Source organism: Garra rufa, chromosome 25 (assembly GCF_049309525.1).
Source record: "Garra rufa chromosome 25, GarRuf1.0, whole genome shotgun sequence".
In the NCBI taxonomy this organism is placed as follows: domain Eukaryota; kingdom Metazoa; phylum Chordata; class Actinopteri; order Cypriniformes; family Cyprinidae; genus Garra; species Garra rufa.
The window spans coordinates 32,646,945-32,665,078 of record NC_133385.1 but is presented as its reverse complement, the minus strand read 5'-3'; the positions used below and the strand labels follow the sequence as shown (position 1 = coordinate 32,665,078).

The 18,134-nt window shown below is 36.0% G+C and overlaps 1 protein-coding gene across 1 annotated transcript in view; it reads left to right on the top strand.

Moving 5' to 3' along the window:
* Positions 1-1,654: 1,654 nt before the first annotated feature.
* Positions 1,655-18,134, top strand: part of LOC141301449 (protein BANP-like) — a 39,495-nt gene continuing 23,015 nt past the window's right edge. Inside the window, exons 1-3 of the mRNA XM_073831674.1 lie at positions 1,655-1,894; positions 3,632-3,703; positions 7,780-7,830. Of these exons, the coding sequence (XP_073687775.1) occupies positions 1,655-1,894; positions 3,632-3,703; positions 7,780-7,830 (363 nt within the window). The remainder of the gene's footprint in view (positions 1,895-3,631; positions 3,704-7,779; positions 7,831-18,134) is intronic.

The following is an 18,134-nucleotide window of genomic DNA, read 5'->3' as shown; positions in this document are numbered from 1 at the left end:
CTCTGTTCCTGGTGGAAGATGTCTGTATAAATCTACTTGTAAATAAACTACCGGTGCTTTTTCTGAGTTCTCAATGTCTCGTTTTAAATGTCAGGGCCCTTGGAAGTCTACCAATGAAGTGTGGAGCTACTTTGTGCCTCGTAAATGGCGTAAAACAGTGATTTATTTACATGGCTTCTTCGATGCCCTATGGACTCTCATTGACAGCCTGTTGTGAGCATCGGATAACTGACCCCAGATTTCGGACAGCAGGACACAAACCGAGATGAGATATGCAAGGTACGTTCACACTCGGTATCATGATTCAATACACTTTAGGTCAAAATCACACCGGAGTTCTCCTTTAAACGGACTGCTCTTAATCTCAGTTTGTTATCAGCCTGTATAAAAGACACCTGTCCACAGAAGCAATCACTCAGATTCCAAACTCTCCACCATGGCCAAGACCAAAGAGCTGTCCAAGGATGTCAGGGACAAGATTGTAGACCTACACAAGGCTGGAATGAGCTACAAGACCATCGCCAAGCAGCTTGGTGAGAAGGTGACAACAGTTGGTGCGATTATTCGCAAATGGAAGAAACACAAAATAACTGTCAGTCTCCCTCGGTCTGGAGCTCCATGCAAGATCTCACCTCTTGGATTTTCAATGATCATGAAAATGGTGAGGAATCAGCTCAGAACTACACGGGTGGATCTTGTCAATGATCTCAAGGCAGCTGGGACCGTAGTCACCAAGAAAACAATATTAGTAACACACTACGCTGTGAAGAAAGTTTGCCAATGAACATCTCAATGATTCAGAGGAGAACTGGGTGAAAGTGTTGTGGTCAGAAGAGACTAAAATCGAGATCTTGCTGCCTATGACCCCAAGAACACCATCCCCACCGTCAAACATGGAGGTGGAAACATTATGCTTTGGAGGTGTTTCTCTACTAAGGGGACAGGACAACTGCACCGCGTCAAAGGGGTGATGGACGGGGCCATGTACCATCAAATCTTGGGTGAGAACCTCCTTCCCTCAGCCAGGGCATTGAAAATGGGTCATGGATGGGTATTCCAGCATGACAATGACTTAAACACATGGCCAAGGCAACAAAGGAGTGACTCAAGAAGAAGCACATTAAGGTCCTGGAGTGGTCTAGCCAGTCTCCAGACCTTAATCCCATAGAAAATCTGTGGAGGGAGCTGAAGGTCCGAGTTGCCAAACGTCAGCCTTGAAACCTTAATGACTATCTATCTATCTATCTATCTATCTATCTATCTATCTATCTATCTATCTATCTATCTATCTATCTATCTATCTATCTATCTATCTATCTATCTATCTATCTATCTATCTATCTATCTATCTGTACGTCTATCCATCTACCCTAGCAACCATATATCATCAAGGTGGCAGCACGTTTTGCTTAGACAATCAGCTCTTTTCCTCAGGGAATGTTAAAATATCTGGCTTAATTCATGCATTTGCAAGACCACACATCCTGTAACGTAACGTATACCATTCATCTCACATCTGTCTCAGCTGCTCAGACAAACACACAAACACACTCAAACATCTCGTGATCTCTCTGTGAGAAGGTCTGGGTCTCCAGAACGCTGTGTTCTTGAGTGCTGGTACTCAGAGGAAAGGCCGATCCCATGCAAGTGTTTAATGGAGCTTCAGCAGCAGAGTTTCCGCTGTGCCCGGTCATGCGACCTAAACATGATCTCTGACTCTCACAGCTGCATGAGGTCATCTCCACCCCGACACACCATCCGAAATATGATCTGCATACATTGTGACAGCACAATCAAAACCCTGAATACACAATGTACAATCAGGAGAGTTGAATCTGCGGAGGAGTTCTTGGCATCAGCCGACTCAGAAACGGATCTGTCATCTGTTGTTTGTGTAACATCTCCCTGAACCGAACCATAATAGTTGTACTCTTGGAGGCAACAACTCAATGGTCAGCTTTTGTCAGGGCCGTTGGCTCCGCGAATGTTCAGGTTTTGTCACTCGCACATAATAGATAAATTTAGCCTGTCAGATACGGCAAACAATGACACGCTCATTTTGGTTGTGACTGATGGCTTGTGTATAAACTTTCCTAAATTAGACTTTTTTCATGAATTTAGGGAAAGCAGAGGCGGAAAAAGCTGATTAACAAAACCAATAATATCAAATGTTTAGGAACACGTCACTTTATTTGTGGAAAAATGTGTTGCTTCTACCACAGTACTGAACTACTTAGAAACACGAGACGGAAAAGTCATCCAAGGTTAACTATGATACTTTTGACATGTTATAATTCAAATATAGCAGTTTACTGAAAGGTGCCACTCATTTTGTTATGATTATCATTAGAAAACATCATTACATTGCCATTATTGGTAAATTTGTCATTTTAGTTTTAGACGGTTGATGTGTCAAAATACCAAAATTCAACAGATTATTTATATATATATATATATATATATATATATATATATATATATATATATATATATGGGTCAAAGACGTTAAGATGTCCACATCAAAAGAGATTTCCAAAAGAGATTTTATGTCAATAGAATTCACATTAAATGTAAGTAAAGTGTCTACTTTTAAGGTTTCAAATAAGTTTTGGGAGAATAATTTGACAGTATTGTCATAAATAAACAGTATTGTTACACTGAATGACATTTTAGTGGGTGTCTTAAATTAAGTAAATTAGGGAAAAATGTATGATATTTATTTTTTGCTCAGAAAAACCAAAATAAAAATGCAATTAAATTAAACAGACAACTTTTTAGTTTTTTTTTTTTTAAATTTAAAGCAATATTACACTTATTGTTTTTATGCTTAAACCTTTTTCGTCTTTGACCCATATATATGTATCTATATAGAATGAATATATAAACTATAAAAAAGTAGAATATAATATATAAAAAACTTAAAATAAATCTAAAAACAAACTGAAATATATAAAAATCTGAAATTAGTTATGAAATACTATCTATCTATCTATCTATCTATCTATCTATCTATCTATCTATCTATCTATATATATATATATATATATATATATGAAATAGTAAATAAATTATTAAATAATAAATCAATATTTATTAATTTATTTGGAAACCATGATATACTAGCTTTTTTAAAAATAGTTTATATATATATATATGAAAAAATGTATATACATACAAAATAATTAAAAGTAATAATAAATATATATATATATATATTTACATTATATAAAATATAATATAACTTAAAAATAATAATAATAAAAAATTATAATTGTAATATATATTTTGTTTTGAAAAACCATGATGTACTACCTTTAATTTTTATTTTATTTTTTTTAAAGAAATTAATTATTTTATTGTCTTCTGAACATTCCTGAAAAAATAACATTAAAATATTATCATTGTTTCCACAAAAACTAAAGACTGAAGTAATGATGCTGAAAATTCATATTCAAATATATATATATATATATAATGACTTTTTGTCTTGTTATGGCTAATTTCACACCTAGTATTTTATACATCCTAAATACGCACAGTTAAATACTTTCACACTATAAATTGTCAAATATAATTATTTTGACAACAGCATGATTGGAAATGACATTAATTTGGATGTTTTTATTCACAGATACCACAGGGACACCTCCACATCGCTCAGGTGCCACAGGGCGAACAGGTGCAGATCACACAGGACAGCGAGGTGAGCATCCTTTCCTTTAGATTTCTTATTTTTTCTTCATTTTCTCATTCTTAGTCTTCCTTTGAGGCTCTCCACCCCTCATTTGAGTTTCCCATAAGAAGCTCTCAATGACTCAGACCATCAAATCTCACCACCTATCCATAATTATTCCTGACCTACCAATATTACTGTGATCTTTGGCAGAGAGATTTCTCTAAAGCATCATTTGTAAGGCTCCAGAGTACTCCGCGTCCTAGGTTTAAACAGGATTATGTAAAGGTATCCGCAAATATGTAAACATTATTTTGATCAAATCCATCCGTCATCCTGAAAGGAAGAGAGACGAGGGAGGAGGAGAGAATCAAAAATGTTCAAAAGCCATAGACTTTCAGTGCTTATTTTTTGGGGTAATATTGTTTGTTTTGAAGTCCAGAGCTTAGCAACAGCGTGCCACTTCATCCAGACTTCGCTCACAAAGACTGTCTTTGTAATATATTTGGCCCGCCTCATCAAAACCATTTATCTGGAAGAGTTTGTAAAGGAAATGAGCCGTCGTAAGATCATTTCCCTTTATCCAGATATTTGTCAGGTGTGTGTGAGTGTGTGTTTTATAGTCAGATGGGAAACTTGATTGAAAGTTTGTTGTGGCGCAGCCCTTTTTTCCCGATGGAAAAACTATGTGTTGTGTAACTGACACTTTCCATGATTAAGATACAAAACAGAGGTGGAAATTCTCTTTTGAAATAGAGAGTGCATTTTTCTTTTTTAACAAAGGATTAGTGAAAAGCCTCGGGATGATGATCATCAATTTCAGGCCGTCAAACAAAATATTTATCAGCTGTTTCACTTTCTATTTAAGTTCTATGAGGATTGCAATAGTTTCAACCCTGTTACTAAACCTTGGGTCCTTTTCTAGCGATAAAGATTAAGTAAAATGAAACAAATAATAAAATATAAATCATTGAAAACACATGAAAAAATACAATGTCTAAAAGGATTTCAAATAAAATATATTTTTTTTACTCAGTAGGCACTTGCTTGTTTCTGGGTAAATGTTGGTTTATCATTATTTATAAGCTTTGTTTAAACTTTGAATCAAATTTTGGTTTGATTATTGCTTTTCACACAATGCCTAGGGTCACAGGGTTGAATATATTTGAGCTTGATTAAATAAAATAAAACAAATAATAAAATATAAATCATTGAAAACACATGAAAAAATACAATGTCTTGAATATATTTGAGCTTGACGAATGCACAGTTATGCTAAAACTAGAAAAAAAATTTTAATTAAAATGTTGAAAAGGATTAATTGCTGCTACTTTTTGTTTGTCTGAATATTTAATTTTTTTATTTTTCTTGTCATCCAAGATGTTTATGTCTTTCTTTCTTCAGTTGTGAAGAAATTTTTTTTTGAAGAAAACATTTCATTTTTCTCCATATAGTGGACTTCTATTGCGCCCCGACTTTCGAACTTCCAAAACGCAGTTTAAATGCAGCTTTAAATTATCCCAAATGTGGCTGTAAACGTAAGCAAATGTAAGCTGTTTGTTTGTTTTTTATTACAATTTATATGCTTTTTAAAGGATTAGTTCACTTCCAGAACAAAAATTGACAGATAATGTACTCACCCCCTTGTCATCCAAAATGTTCATGTCTTTCTTCAGTTGTAAAGAAATTTTTTTTTTTTTTTTTTTTTTGAGGACGAGATTTCAAGATTTTTCTCCATATAGTTGACTTCTATGGTGCCCCGAGTCTGAACTTCCAAAATGCAATTTAAATGATTCTTCAAATGATCTCAAATGCGCCTGTAAACGATCCTAGCCAAGAAAAATGGGTCTTATCTATTGAAACGATATGTTATTATTATTATTTTTTATTACAATTGATATACTTTTTAACCTCAAATGCCCGTCTTCTCTCTCTCTGCGATGTGCATGAGTAGTCTGTGCATCTCTGGTTCTAAACAGTTAGGGTATGTCGAAAAACACATCATATTTTCTCCCTTAACTTTAAAATCATTTCAAAATCATCCTACATCGCTGCAGAAGTACCGACCCAGTGTTTGCAAAGTGAACATGCAAAGAAGATCAAAAACCTTAACAAAAAAGGTGTCCGCTGTCCCAAAAACCACGGTTGGACTTGGGGTCTTGTGGCTTTTGTTTATCTTTTAAAGGAGAAGATTAATTCCACAACAAACATTTACAGATACTGTACTCACCCTGTTGTCATCCATGATGTTCATGTCTTTCTTGCTTCAGTCGTCAAGAAATTAAGTTTTTTGAGGAAAACATTTCAGGATTTTTCTCCATATAGTGGACTTCTATGGTTCCCCGAGTTACAAAAAGCAGTTTAAATGCGGCTTCAGATGATCCCAGCTGAGGAAAAAGGGTATTATCTAGCGAAACTATCGTTATTTTTTTGTAATAAAATTACAATTTATATACTTTTTAACTTTAACGCTCATCTTGCTCTGCCTGAACTCTGTTTTTTCCAAATCAAAACAGTTAGGGTATGTCTAAAAACTCCCATCTTATTTTTTCCCTCAATTCAAAAATCAATTTAGAATCATCCCACGTTGCTGCAGAAGTACCGACCCAGTGTTTGCAAAGTGATAATGCAAAGAAGATCAAATACCCTTAACAAAAAAGGTAAAACAGCGATGTAGGACGATTTTGAAGTTGAGGGAGAAAATGAGGTGGAAGTTTTTCGACATACCCTAACTGTCTTCAATTGGGAAAAACAGAGTTTAGGCAGAGCAAAACAAGACGAGCATTTGAGGTTAAAAGGTATATAAATTGTAAATAAAAAAATTAAATAACCGATCGAAATAACCGAAGACCCTTCTTCCTCAGCTGGGATCGTTTACAACCGCATTTGGGATCGTTTGAAGCCGCATTTAAACTGCATTTTGGAAGTTCAAACTTGGGGCATCATTGAAGTCCACTATATGAAGAAAAATCCTGAAATGTCTTCCTCAAAAATATTTTAATAATATCTTTACGACTGAAGAAAGAAAGACATTAACATCTTGGATGACAAGGGAGAGAGTACGTTATCTACTTTAAAGGGATAGTTCACCCTAAAATGAAAATTACACCATGATTTACTCACCCTCAAGCCATCCTAGGTGTATATGACTTCCTTCTTTCAGACGAATACATTCTGAGTTATATTAAAAATGTCCTGGCTCTTTATAATGTCAGTGAATGACTGTTGAGATTTTGAAGTCCAATAAAGTGCATCCATCCATCATAAAAAGTGCTCCACATGGCTCCGGGGTGTTAATAAAGATGCATTTGTGCAAAAAAAAATAAAAAAATCCATATTTAAAACTTTATAAACCGTGATCTCTAGCTTCTGCTAACTGTCATATCACAAACGCATCGATTCACTTCAGAAGGCCTTTATTAACCCCCCGGAGCCACGTGGAGCACTTTTTATGATGGATGGATGCACTTTATTGGACTTCGAAATCTTAACACCCATTCACTGCCATTATAAAGCTTGGAAGAGCCAGGACATTTTTTAATTTAACTCTGATTGTATTTGTCTGAAAGAAGAAAGTCATATACATCTAGGATGGCTTGAGGGTGAGTAAATCATGGTGTAATTTTCATATTTTTGGGTGAACCATCCCTTTAAAATTGGTTTATAGTTAAAATATGTTTAATTACAATATAATATAATATAAATGACACAGAATGTCTCAAAAATATGACATTGTTGGGTAAAGTTAAACAGTCAAGACCTCTGAGATGGGAGAGGCCAAAATTACCATTTTAAGAACGAGGTAACAAACATTTGATGCTATTTAATTAATCCATATTTAATAGTTATTGCAACAAAAACTTGGTATTTGTATATCTAAGGCACTGTTGACACAGAACACATTTTTGCATTCCATTGCTTTGCATTTTCACAGTATTTCTTGGTAAATGTGCATTTTTTACTATTACTCATAACACAATGTTATAAAAACATCACAATCAAGTTCAAACTGTTAAAAAGGTACTTTTTAAAAAAAAATGTATACCTCATTCATGGAAACTGGCAACTGCTGAAATTTGAATAAGTCTGTCTTTCCTGTCTTGCAGGGCAACCTACAGATCCACCAAGTGCATGTTGGGCAAGACGGCCAGGTAAATGTAGGTACCCTTTTACATTTATTGGTTTTTATCCATGTGACAGTGTCTTTGTGTGTCCTCTCTTGTTTTTTTGTTTGTTCTGAGAATATGGTGTTTGGGATAAGCGTGCACTTCCTGTTTCTCAGCTCACTTCGAAGAGGGACTCTGCATCAAAAGCAGTAGAGGCCTGTTTGGAAATCAACCCATTTCATACACACAAACACACATTCTCAATGTTAAAAGTTTGGATCCATGTTCGTTATCTTACTTATTACAACTTGCAACACCTTGTCCATTCACATGTCTATGAGGTGTACAAACAATCAGTACTAAATAGCAACCACTTAGAACATCTTAGCCAGTGTTATTTTAGTATCATTGAGATGCTATTATAGAATTATTCATATTTTGAATTATTTTATTTTGACAGTTTTCATTTTAATTTTAGTTAGTTTTAGAAATGTTGTAGTGTTTTTGTCATTTATTATTTAATACTTATTGTTTAAATGTCTATATACACTACCAGTCAAAAGTTTTTGAACATTAAAATGTAAACAGTAAAAATTTGAAATATTTTTACTATTTAAAGTAACAGCTTTCTATTTGAATATATTTTAAAATGCAATTTATTCCTGTGAATGAAGCTTAATTTTCAGCATCATTACTCCAGTCTTCAGTGTCACATGACCCTTCAGAAATCATTCTAATATTCTGATTTGCTGTTCAAGAATTTATCGTTATCAATATTTAAACATATATATATTAAATATATTAAAACATCATAGCATTCAAAAGCTTGGAGTCAGTATAATTTTTATAATTTTTTTATAGAAATGAATACTTTTATTTAGCAAGGATGCTTTAAATTGATCAAAAGTGATGATAAAGACATTTCTAATGTTACAAAAGTTTTCTATTTTAAATAAATGCGGTTCTTGTGAACTTTCTATTCAACAAAGAAACCTGAAAAATTCAACTCCTCTGTTTTCAACATAATAATAATAATAATAATAATAATAATAATAATAATAATAATGTTTTTTGAGCAGCAAATCAGAATATTAGAATGATTTCTGAAGGATCATGTGACTGGATTAATGATGCTAAAATTCAGCTTTAATCACAGAAATAAATTATATTTAAAAAATATATTCAAATAGAAAACAGTCATTTTAAATAGTAAAAATATTTCAGAATTTTACTGTTTTTGCTGTACTTTGGATCAAATAAATGCAGGTTTGGTGAGCAGAAGAGACTTATTTAAAAACATTGCAAATCTTACTGTACCAAAACATTTACTTGGCGGTATAGTAGCTTTTATTAATTTGATTTCATTTTTAGTTACGTTAATACAACAAATTAAACTAAATAAATGTTAAATTAGTGCCTTGCTTACTGGCTAAAATAAAATAAATTGAATTTTTTTTAATGTATATATTTTGTTTCAGTAAACATTTCTTATTTCAAGTAACAATTTAGTAACAAGATTTAGCATTGTACTGAAACACACTGCAAAAATGTTCTCTTTTTCCTCTGAACATCTAGATTGTGCTTTGCCATTAAGTTGGCTTTTGCTGTTTTATCAGCACTTGTGTTTTTTCTAGCATGTTTCCCAGTTCCAGCTTTTTACACACACTCACACACCCATAACATACTCCATTATGGTGATAGTTTTCATCTGTACAGTAGCAATGAGTAAATGTTTGCATTTTTGTGAAAATTCCTGGCATGTCGCCCAGATGATTGCAGATATGAAGGGGCACTTAGTCCCCAGTGCCAGTTTGCACGCACACAAAATACTGGCTAATATGCATTAGGCAATGTCTATCTGTGCTTTCGCGTGAAATAGAAATAGGAAGAGGAAAGAGAGCGAAAGAAAATGTCATTAACCCTGACGCAGCGTTCAGATGTTTTTTTCTGGACCTCTTCCACATCTCCCTCAGCATCAGGTCTTTTTGTCCCTTCCAAAGGATTTCTTCACTCTGGTCCCTCCTCCTCTTCCTCCATGTCCTCTCTTTTCATCTCCATGTGCTATAGTTCATCTGTCTTTGAATCATCTCTATCCTGTACACAGCTGGAGGCCTGTCCTCCACTCAGCCTCAGGTCAGCAGAACTTCAGGCCAACAGCTCTGCAGTCACCTCAAAGCTTTCAGCAGGGGGATAAACGCTTCGATAACACTTTATATCAGCGTGTTTACACAGTCATGGAAATTCTGTCATCAATTATCCTCCTTCCAAACCCGTTTGATTTCTTTCCTCCATAAAACACAGATGGAGAAATTTTGAAGAATGTCTCAGTTTCTCTCGTCTCAGTTTGTGTTCCACACAAGCATTAAAGAGAAGCCGTGGGATATGGCTGTATATCGGCACAACTGTGATTCGGCTGATGAGATTTTGCCCTCAGCCAAAACTATTTGCACTGGTACAAGTACTAGATTAATGAGAACCAAGACTGGCTGTTAGATTTACCCAAAATGAATTATATCTCTTGTTTAACCACTATAGAGACATCAGAGCCAGCTCTAAATTCCAGAAGATCTGGCCGAGGTAAGGCTGCTCTCTGCAGGTTCATGAGGGCTGAACGCCTGCTGGTGCCCTGGAGCTCACATCTCTGAAAACGTGGATGCAAATTTTCAAATAGATGTTATCTTTATCTCTCAGCCAATCAGATTTGAGGACCAGAAAGAACTGTTGTATAGTTACATAAAATATAACGTGATGAGAATTTGCCCTCAGCCAAAACTATTTGTTCTGGAGCAAATAATAGATTCATGAGACCAAAGACTGTCTGTTAGATTTACCCAAAACGAATAATATCTCACTTTTTTTTACCCACTATGGAGACATCAGAGTCAGTGGCAAATTCCAGAAGATCTGGCCGAGGTGAGGCTGCTTTCGGTGGGTTCACGTGCGCTGAACGGCTGTTGACGCCCTGGAGCTGACATCTCCAAAAACGTTGAAGCAAATTTTCAAATAGACATAATAACTGCATATTTGAAGTCTGATCGAGTACATTCCCACCTAAAAAAACAATTTATTTATAAAATGATAGTGGATTTGGGCGTCCGCCATGATACTCGCTGTGAGAAACACCACAAGCGGACTGATACAAATGGTGAACCAGTTGGAGTTCTGTTATCACTAGAATATCGCACTCCTCTCAGCCAATCAGATTCGAGGACCAGAAAGAACTGTTGTAAAAAGTTACATAAAATATAACGTGATGAGATTTTGCCCTTAGACAAAACTGTTTGCTCTGAAATAAATTATAGATTCATGAGACCAAAGACTGCCTGTTAGATTTACCCAAATCTGCCGTCCTAGAGCTGACATCTCCGAAAAACATTGAAGCAAATTTTCAAATAGATGTTAAAAATGCAAACTGTATATTTGAAGTGTAAATAAGTACATCTCAGCCAAAAAAAACTCTTAAAACTACATTCCGTGACACAAAAACTGTATTATTTCTAAAATTATAATGGAATTGGGTGTCCACCATGACACTTGCTGTGAGAAACACCACAAGCGGAGTGATACAAACAGTGAAATGGTTGGAGTGCTGTTACCACTAGAATATCGCACTCATCTCAACCAATCAGATTCGAGGACCAGAAATAACTGTTGTAGAAAGTTACATAAAATATAACGTGATGAGATTTTGCCCTCAGCCAGAACTGTTTGCTCTGGAACAAATAATAGATTCCTAAGACCAAAGACTGCCCGTTAGATTTACCCAAAACAAATTATATATCATGTGTAACCACTATAGAGACATCAGAGCCAGCGGTAAATTCCAAAATATCTGGCCGAGGTAAGGCTGCTCTTGACAGGTTCATGAGGGCTAAATGGCCGTTGACGCCCTGGAGCTCACGTCTCTGAAAACTTCAAAGCAAATTTAGACATTACAAATGTAACAAACTGCATATTTGAAGTCTAACAAGTACATTTCTTCCTAAAAAGTCTTATTTATAAATTTACAGTGGATTTGGGCATCCGCCATGACACTAACTATGATAAATACTGCAAGCGGTGAAACAGTTGGAGTGCTGTTATCACTAGAATATCACACTCCTCTCAGCCAATTAGATTCAAGGACCAGAAAGAACTGTTGTATAAAGTTACATAAAATATAACGTGATGATATTTTGCCTTTATTTTGCCCTTAGCCAAAACTATTGCACTGGAGCAAGTACTAGATTAATGAGAACAAAGACCGGCCGTTAGATATACCCAAAATGAATTATATCTCTTATTTAACCACTATAGAGACATCAGAGCCAGCGTTAAATTCCAGAAGATCTGGCCGAGATAAGGCTGCTCTCGGCGGGTTCATGAGGGCTGAACGCCTGCTGATGCCCTGGAACTCACATCTCCGAAAACATCAAAGGAAATTTTCAAATACGTTATTGTCAGGGGCGGACTGGCCATCGGGAGAACCGGGACAATTCCCGGTGGCCTGGCAGCCAATTTGGCCCGCTGCCATTTTTTTAAATTTATATTTTATTTTCATATATATTGTTGTTGTTGTTTCTGTTGCCTGCCGAATGTACTAAAGTGATTATTTTCATATTCGCCATTCAATTTTAAATCGTAATTCGGTTCGTCTTGACTGACAACGCAATTCGCCACACGCACACTCATCCGCGCGTCCGCCAAAAGAATGCAAGACTCGAGAATGGAGCGCCCAGGTGGAGCAGAGAGTCAAAACTGTCCTGTTCAGTACTTCATTTACAGGTCAGATACATCTGTAAATAGACTATTGTAGTTTTGTTTACTTAGTTAAACTGCTTGCAAATATTATCAATAGCAGTCCGTTTGCTGAAAAATTAACAAAATGGCATAACTTGTAAAGAGTTGGAACTTAGCAGACAAATATTCACATTGTTTTATAAGACGTTCAGAGGGAGCTAAGGCTAACAACAATACAACCCTTACAAAAATTAACCATGTTTTCACTAAAAACCAAAAAACATTGTTACTATAGTTAAACTATGGTAACCACAAATTAACAAAGGTTTTGCTACACTTGGTATTTGTAGTAAAACTCTGGTTATACAAATTGTAATCAAAATGCCAAAATTTTTTACTAAAGATATATTCAAGATGTAGCTATTATTGGCCAACAGTTTTGACATTTAGGCAAGATAAAACAATAGCACATGGTCCTAATGTAATACTTACATTTTTATAAAAAGGTAAATGGAAGTTCAAGAGATAATCTTTAATTTTGCGTGGCACCAGCCAGTGGATTATACTTTTTTTATTGTCCATGGTTTCAGAAGTTGTTGTGAGTTTTTGGGATGGCCTGGATGAGTGTGAGATTTCCAGTCCGCCCCTGGTTATTGTTATTAATAAACTGCATATTTGAGGTCTAAACGAGTACATTCTCGCCTAAAAACTTTTTAAAGATTCAAGGACTAGAAAGAATTGTTGTATATTATAGTTATGGTCTACCATGACTTTCATCTAAATTCAGGTCACATAAAGTTTCAGGTTAAAGACAGATTACAGTGAAGCACAGAGGACATTGTGTGCTGTGCATATGGATCACTTTTTGGCAAGGTATTTAATATTTTTTGGCATCATTTTTGAATGTCTTGGACTTGAAATTGTTCACCCAAAAAGGAAAACTCTGTCATTGTTTATTCACCCTGATGTTGTTCCAAAGCCATATGCCTTACTTTCTTTCATGGATGACAAAAACAGGACTTTTTGTTAACAAGACAACATTCTAATTGGGGCTTGAAAGATGCAGCCTGTACAAAACTTGTCGTGAAAATAGTGTAAATTTCCAAGATATCTGAATTGCTTTCGAGTTTTTACATCCCCATCTGCCCGCCATGTCCTCTCTGCCGTCAAGGGGAAGAGCCCCTGATTTGCAGGCTGTTGGTCTGTAATGGCATGCCATATCATTTAGCCTCCTTCCACCATCTAAAGCAAACACGCACATAGCCGGCACATGAAAGACTTCCATGAAGGAAAGTGAAGGAGTGTTAACAGTGCGTTAAATCAGTCGGCGACCTCTTGGTGTGCACTTATCTGATGCCCCTTCTCCTGCCCTCTGATCCGGCCCCCACATCTACACAAATCCGAAGCAAAAGATAAGGGAGGAACGTGAAAACAGGGTGAGAAGATTGAAGTCTGAGGAGATTGTGTTTTTGGTTGGCACAATTGGTTAGTTCCACATTGTGCTCGCAAATTCTTCAGACCAGACGTTGCAGATGTTTATTACTGAAACCTTTCAGGCCTTGTGTTTTCTATGAACAAGAGTTCTTTATTTACTTCTCCTTTCACAAGAGGATGGTGCACAGCTGTGCACCCAGTTGGAGATCTGTGCGGTGCTGCAGTCACTTCCTCGACCGGTTTTGAGGTAGGTAGGAAGAATGGAAGTAGGAGGGGGAGATTTGGCTCCCGTTGGTAATTCCAGGTGCATTAGTGGTTGTTTGCAGCCAAGTACCGCCTAAGGTAAATTGAGCAACCAAAATGTGATGTTTAGAGCAGTTAAAACTGAAAACATAGTAACAGAAAGTGGTGGCCTGTTTAAACAATACATCAATGAATTGATTTTTTACATTTGTAGCCCAAATCATGAACAAATGAAAAAGTTCCTATTAGTGAATCCAAAACATTGAGGGCTATCAGTGTAGTCCAGTTCAGGAACAAATAGTTGACCCAAAAATCAAAATTCTGTCGTTCCAAACCCGTTAGATTTTTGTTCATCTTCGGAACACGAATCAAGATATTTTTTTAAAGAAATCCAAGAGGTTTCTGACCCTGCATAGACAGAAACGCAGCTACCACGTTCAAGGCCCAGAAAGGTAGTAAGGACATTGTTAAAATAGTTACGAGAAGCTACAAGAATACTTTTTGTGCACAAAGAAAACAAAAATAATGATTTTATTCAACAATTCTTCTCTTCCGCATCAGTCTCCACCATCATTCTTGAGTGTCACAATGTATTACAGCGTTTTGGAGGCCAAAACATTTGAAAACAGGTTTTAGTTAACAGTTTTTGTAAAGATTACCATTATCATCTCTGTGTAAACTGTGAAAACAGTAATGTCGTGCTCAGTGATGGGAATAACAGCGTTTTTAATCTTATTCTGAGGTAAATTCTGGCTTATTCCTCTCAGCGCGTCTTCTTCCAGAAACGAAAAGTAGCCTAGATGAACTGGATGAGTGAGAGGATGTTTATCATTTGAAAAGCAGAGCCGCTTGTGGGCGTGATTACATTTAACATATTGAGTTTAGATGATGACAACTGGAGCTCGCGTTGGTATCATATGGATTACTTTATCAAATAATTATTTTCATGTCTGTGAGGCAGGTATTCGCTGAAATTCAGTTTCGTTGTGAAGAGAGGTGACAGAGACCGAGACGGCAGAGAGCGCACACTGTCTATTTTCTTTATTTTACAAAAGCACATTGTTTTGTTCTTATTATGACTATACACAAATAAAAGTAGACCCTTTGCCGTTTCAAACGATACCTTATTCTTGTCTGTACGTCCAAAAGTATTTTATTTTCGTGGTCATCAAGAAAAAACGAGACAGACCACACCAATGCGGTCTTCGACTTCAGAGGGTTAACGATGTTGCCGCGGGATGTTTTTCATGTCTGCGGGTTAAAGCAACCCCGATAACGTGATGCTTAACCCCTGGAAATTGTCTCTTACATTGTCCCACAGCAACATTAAAATAGTGTAGATTAGTGTGCAATGTTTTGTTCATTTAACATATTTAATATTGCGGGCATCCAAGTTATTTGACATATTTGAACTTTATGTTGTTTTTCGTGGATCCGTTTGAATGGGGATCGTTTTGACAACGTTGTTGTCAATGCGTGAAAAAATTCAAAATGTACCCTGAGTTACCAATTAAGTCAGTTGACATTTTATTCTCCAAAAACGATTTTGAAACCTTAAAAGTAGATACTTTACTTACATTTAATGTGCTTTCTATGGACATAAAATCACTTTTGGAAATTTCTTTTGACGTGGACATCTTAACGTCTTTGACCCATGTATACTCTTTATAAGAGGAAGTGGTCATGAGTTATACAGTAATTTAGTAATACAGTTTTAGACATGAAATGCACATAAATAGCACTTTCTACTAATCTTCTACTTCTTCTTCTTCTAACTTCTACTTTCTAAATAATACTTTCTAGTTTAGGCCCTGTGTTTAAAAAATAGAGTCTGAATCTAATCAAATCTGTAAATGTGTATGAAACCAAACCTTAGCAGCTTGGTACTGTACCTTGAAACAGTTTTGTTTCCCTGCAAACTTAATAAAATGCACCATTAGCAGCACCACATGGAAGTCCGGCCCCAAACTCAAACCATTGATCGAGTCTAAAGTTGTCATGCTGGGCCGCTCAAACAAACAGTGCGGCATTTACATAGTAAGCTTTTTGGCACTATCTGCACATCTGAAATTGGGTACTACAAATTCAGACTGCACCAGAACCAGACCCAATAAAGACTTATTCTAAGCCTGCTTATTCAAACAAATGTAAAAAGACTAAGGAAAAACTACTGTGATCTGTTTCTAATCGGGTTTTTTTTGGATTTGCTATTTTATTGAATTTGGACGAGACAAAAATGAGCTCAAGAGTTTGAAAATCATTCACAAGTGTGTTCAACTGATGTAAGTTTTTCCCTCTGTAAATGTGTATATTTATATTGGTATGTATGCAATTATGCCCATTTGCGATCCAGAACTTCAAGTTTCCTCTATCACGGTATTGAAACCAGATGTGAGCAAAGCTTGCATCCATTAAGTACCTGCTATAGGATCTAAATTCTCCGGGATTTAACTTTGTTGTCACAACCTTGAGGCTTTAGTCTCAATTCAAGCTCCTAAATGAATTTACCCTTTTTACCTCTTGGAACAAGGATTTTCCTTAAGGTATAAAACAAAATATGCTAAATAAAATGCTCCAAGGCTTTTCGCGATTCCAGTGATTGTTGTGTCCTAATGGACGGGATTGTATTTCACAGCATTGCCTGTCTTGGGTCGTGATAGTAGAGTTCTGGACGCTAATGTGGACATGGCGGGGATTCAGAGGTCTTCTCACAAATATTCACAAGAAAATCCCTTGATAGTCTGATGGAGAGAAGTTCTCATTGAGCTGCTGCAAGTGTTGTTGTCGGTGGGCACTGTTGGGTACACCAATCAAATCGCTTGACTGTCCTTATTAAGACAAAGAAATCGTCTTCGTGAGAATCTTACCTCTTGTTTTGCCGCCAGTTGGATGCAGTGAAAACATCTGATGAACAAGATGCAATAAAATCATCAAGTCATCAGAATTTATGTTGCTGTGAGATGCTTTCCATCGAAAACGTGGAAGAAAAACACGAAGGCGGGACTGGACTGTGCGACTCCTCACAGAGGTTGTTTTAAGGTCATGCAGAGATTTTACAAGATCTGTTACAACACATGGAGTGATACGCCGTAGCCTGTCAAATCAGCTGTATAATTAGAAACATAATGAAGACGACACAAAGAAAAGACTTGATGTTTTGACACTAACACTGAGGCTTTATTTCTTTGTTCCCGAGAACAAGCGTCACTGCTCGGCTTATCTGAGTGTTGATACATTTGTTGTAAAATAGAGTTATTTATGGCATTTCGTCTGCTCTTTGAATCAGAAGTCTTATAGATTGATGTCTGTTGTATGAATTGCACAGGGTCTGTTTAATCTCTTTCTTTGGATATGCTGTAAAAGATGGGTTTGGCTGGAGGAGTAGTATCTCAATCTTCCACAGGGGTCATATTTAAGGTTGTTGTTAGCGATTTGAGTATTAGGATGTCAAACTAATTTATCTAGAAGTTATATTTTGTTCTTGTTTCCCTTCAATCCAGCCTGAAGGCAAACTGTTAGCTTGAGAAACTGCAAAGGTTCACTATCGCAGGATATTGCAGTTTAAAGGGAAAGTTCAACCAAAAATGAAAGTTCTGTCATTAATTACTCACCCTCATGTCGATCCAAACCTTAAGACATTTGTTCATCTTCGGAAAACAAATTAAGATATTTCTGATAAAATCTGAGAGCTTTCTGACTCTGCATAGACAGCAACACAACTGACACATTCAAGGCCGAGAAAGGTAGTAAGGACATCATTAAAGTAGTCCATTTGACATCAGTGGTTCAAATGTAATATTATGAAGCTATGAGAATGCTTTTTGTGTGCAGAGAAAACTAAAATTTGGTCATGGATGTCATGCTTGTACAATGTGTTACGATGAGGCCAATTTGAACCAACAGTAAAAGAAGAGAACTTCTAAAGCTATACCTTATTTCCAAGCATCCTTTGGTTTTTC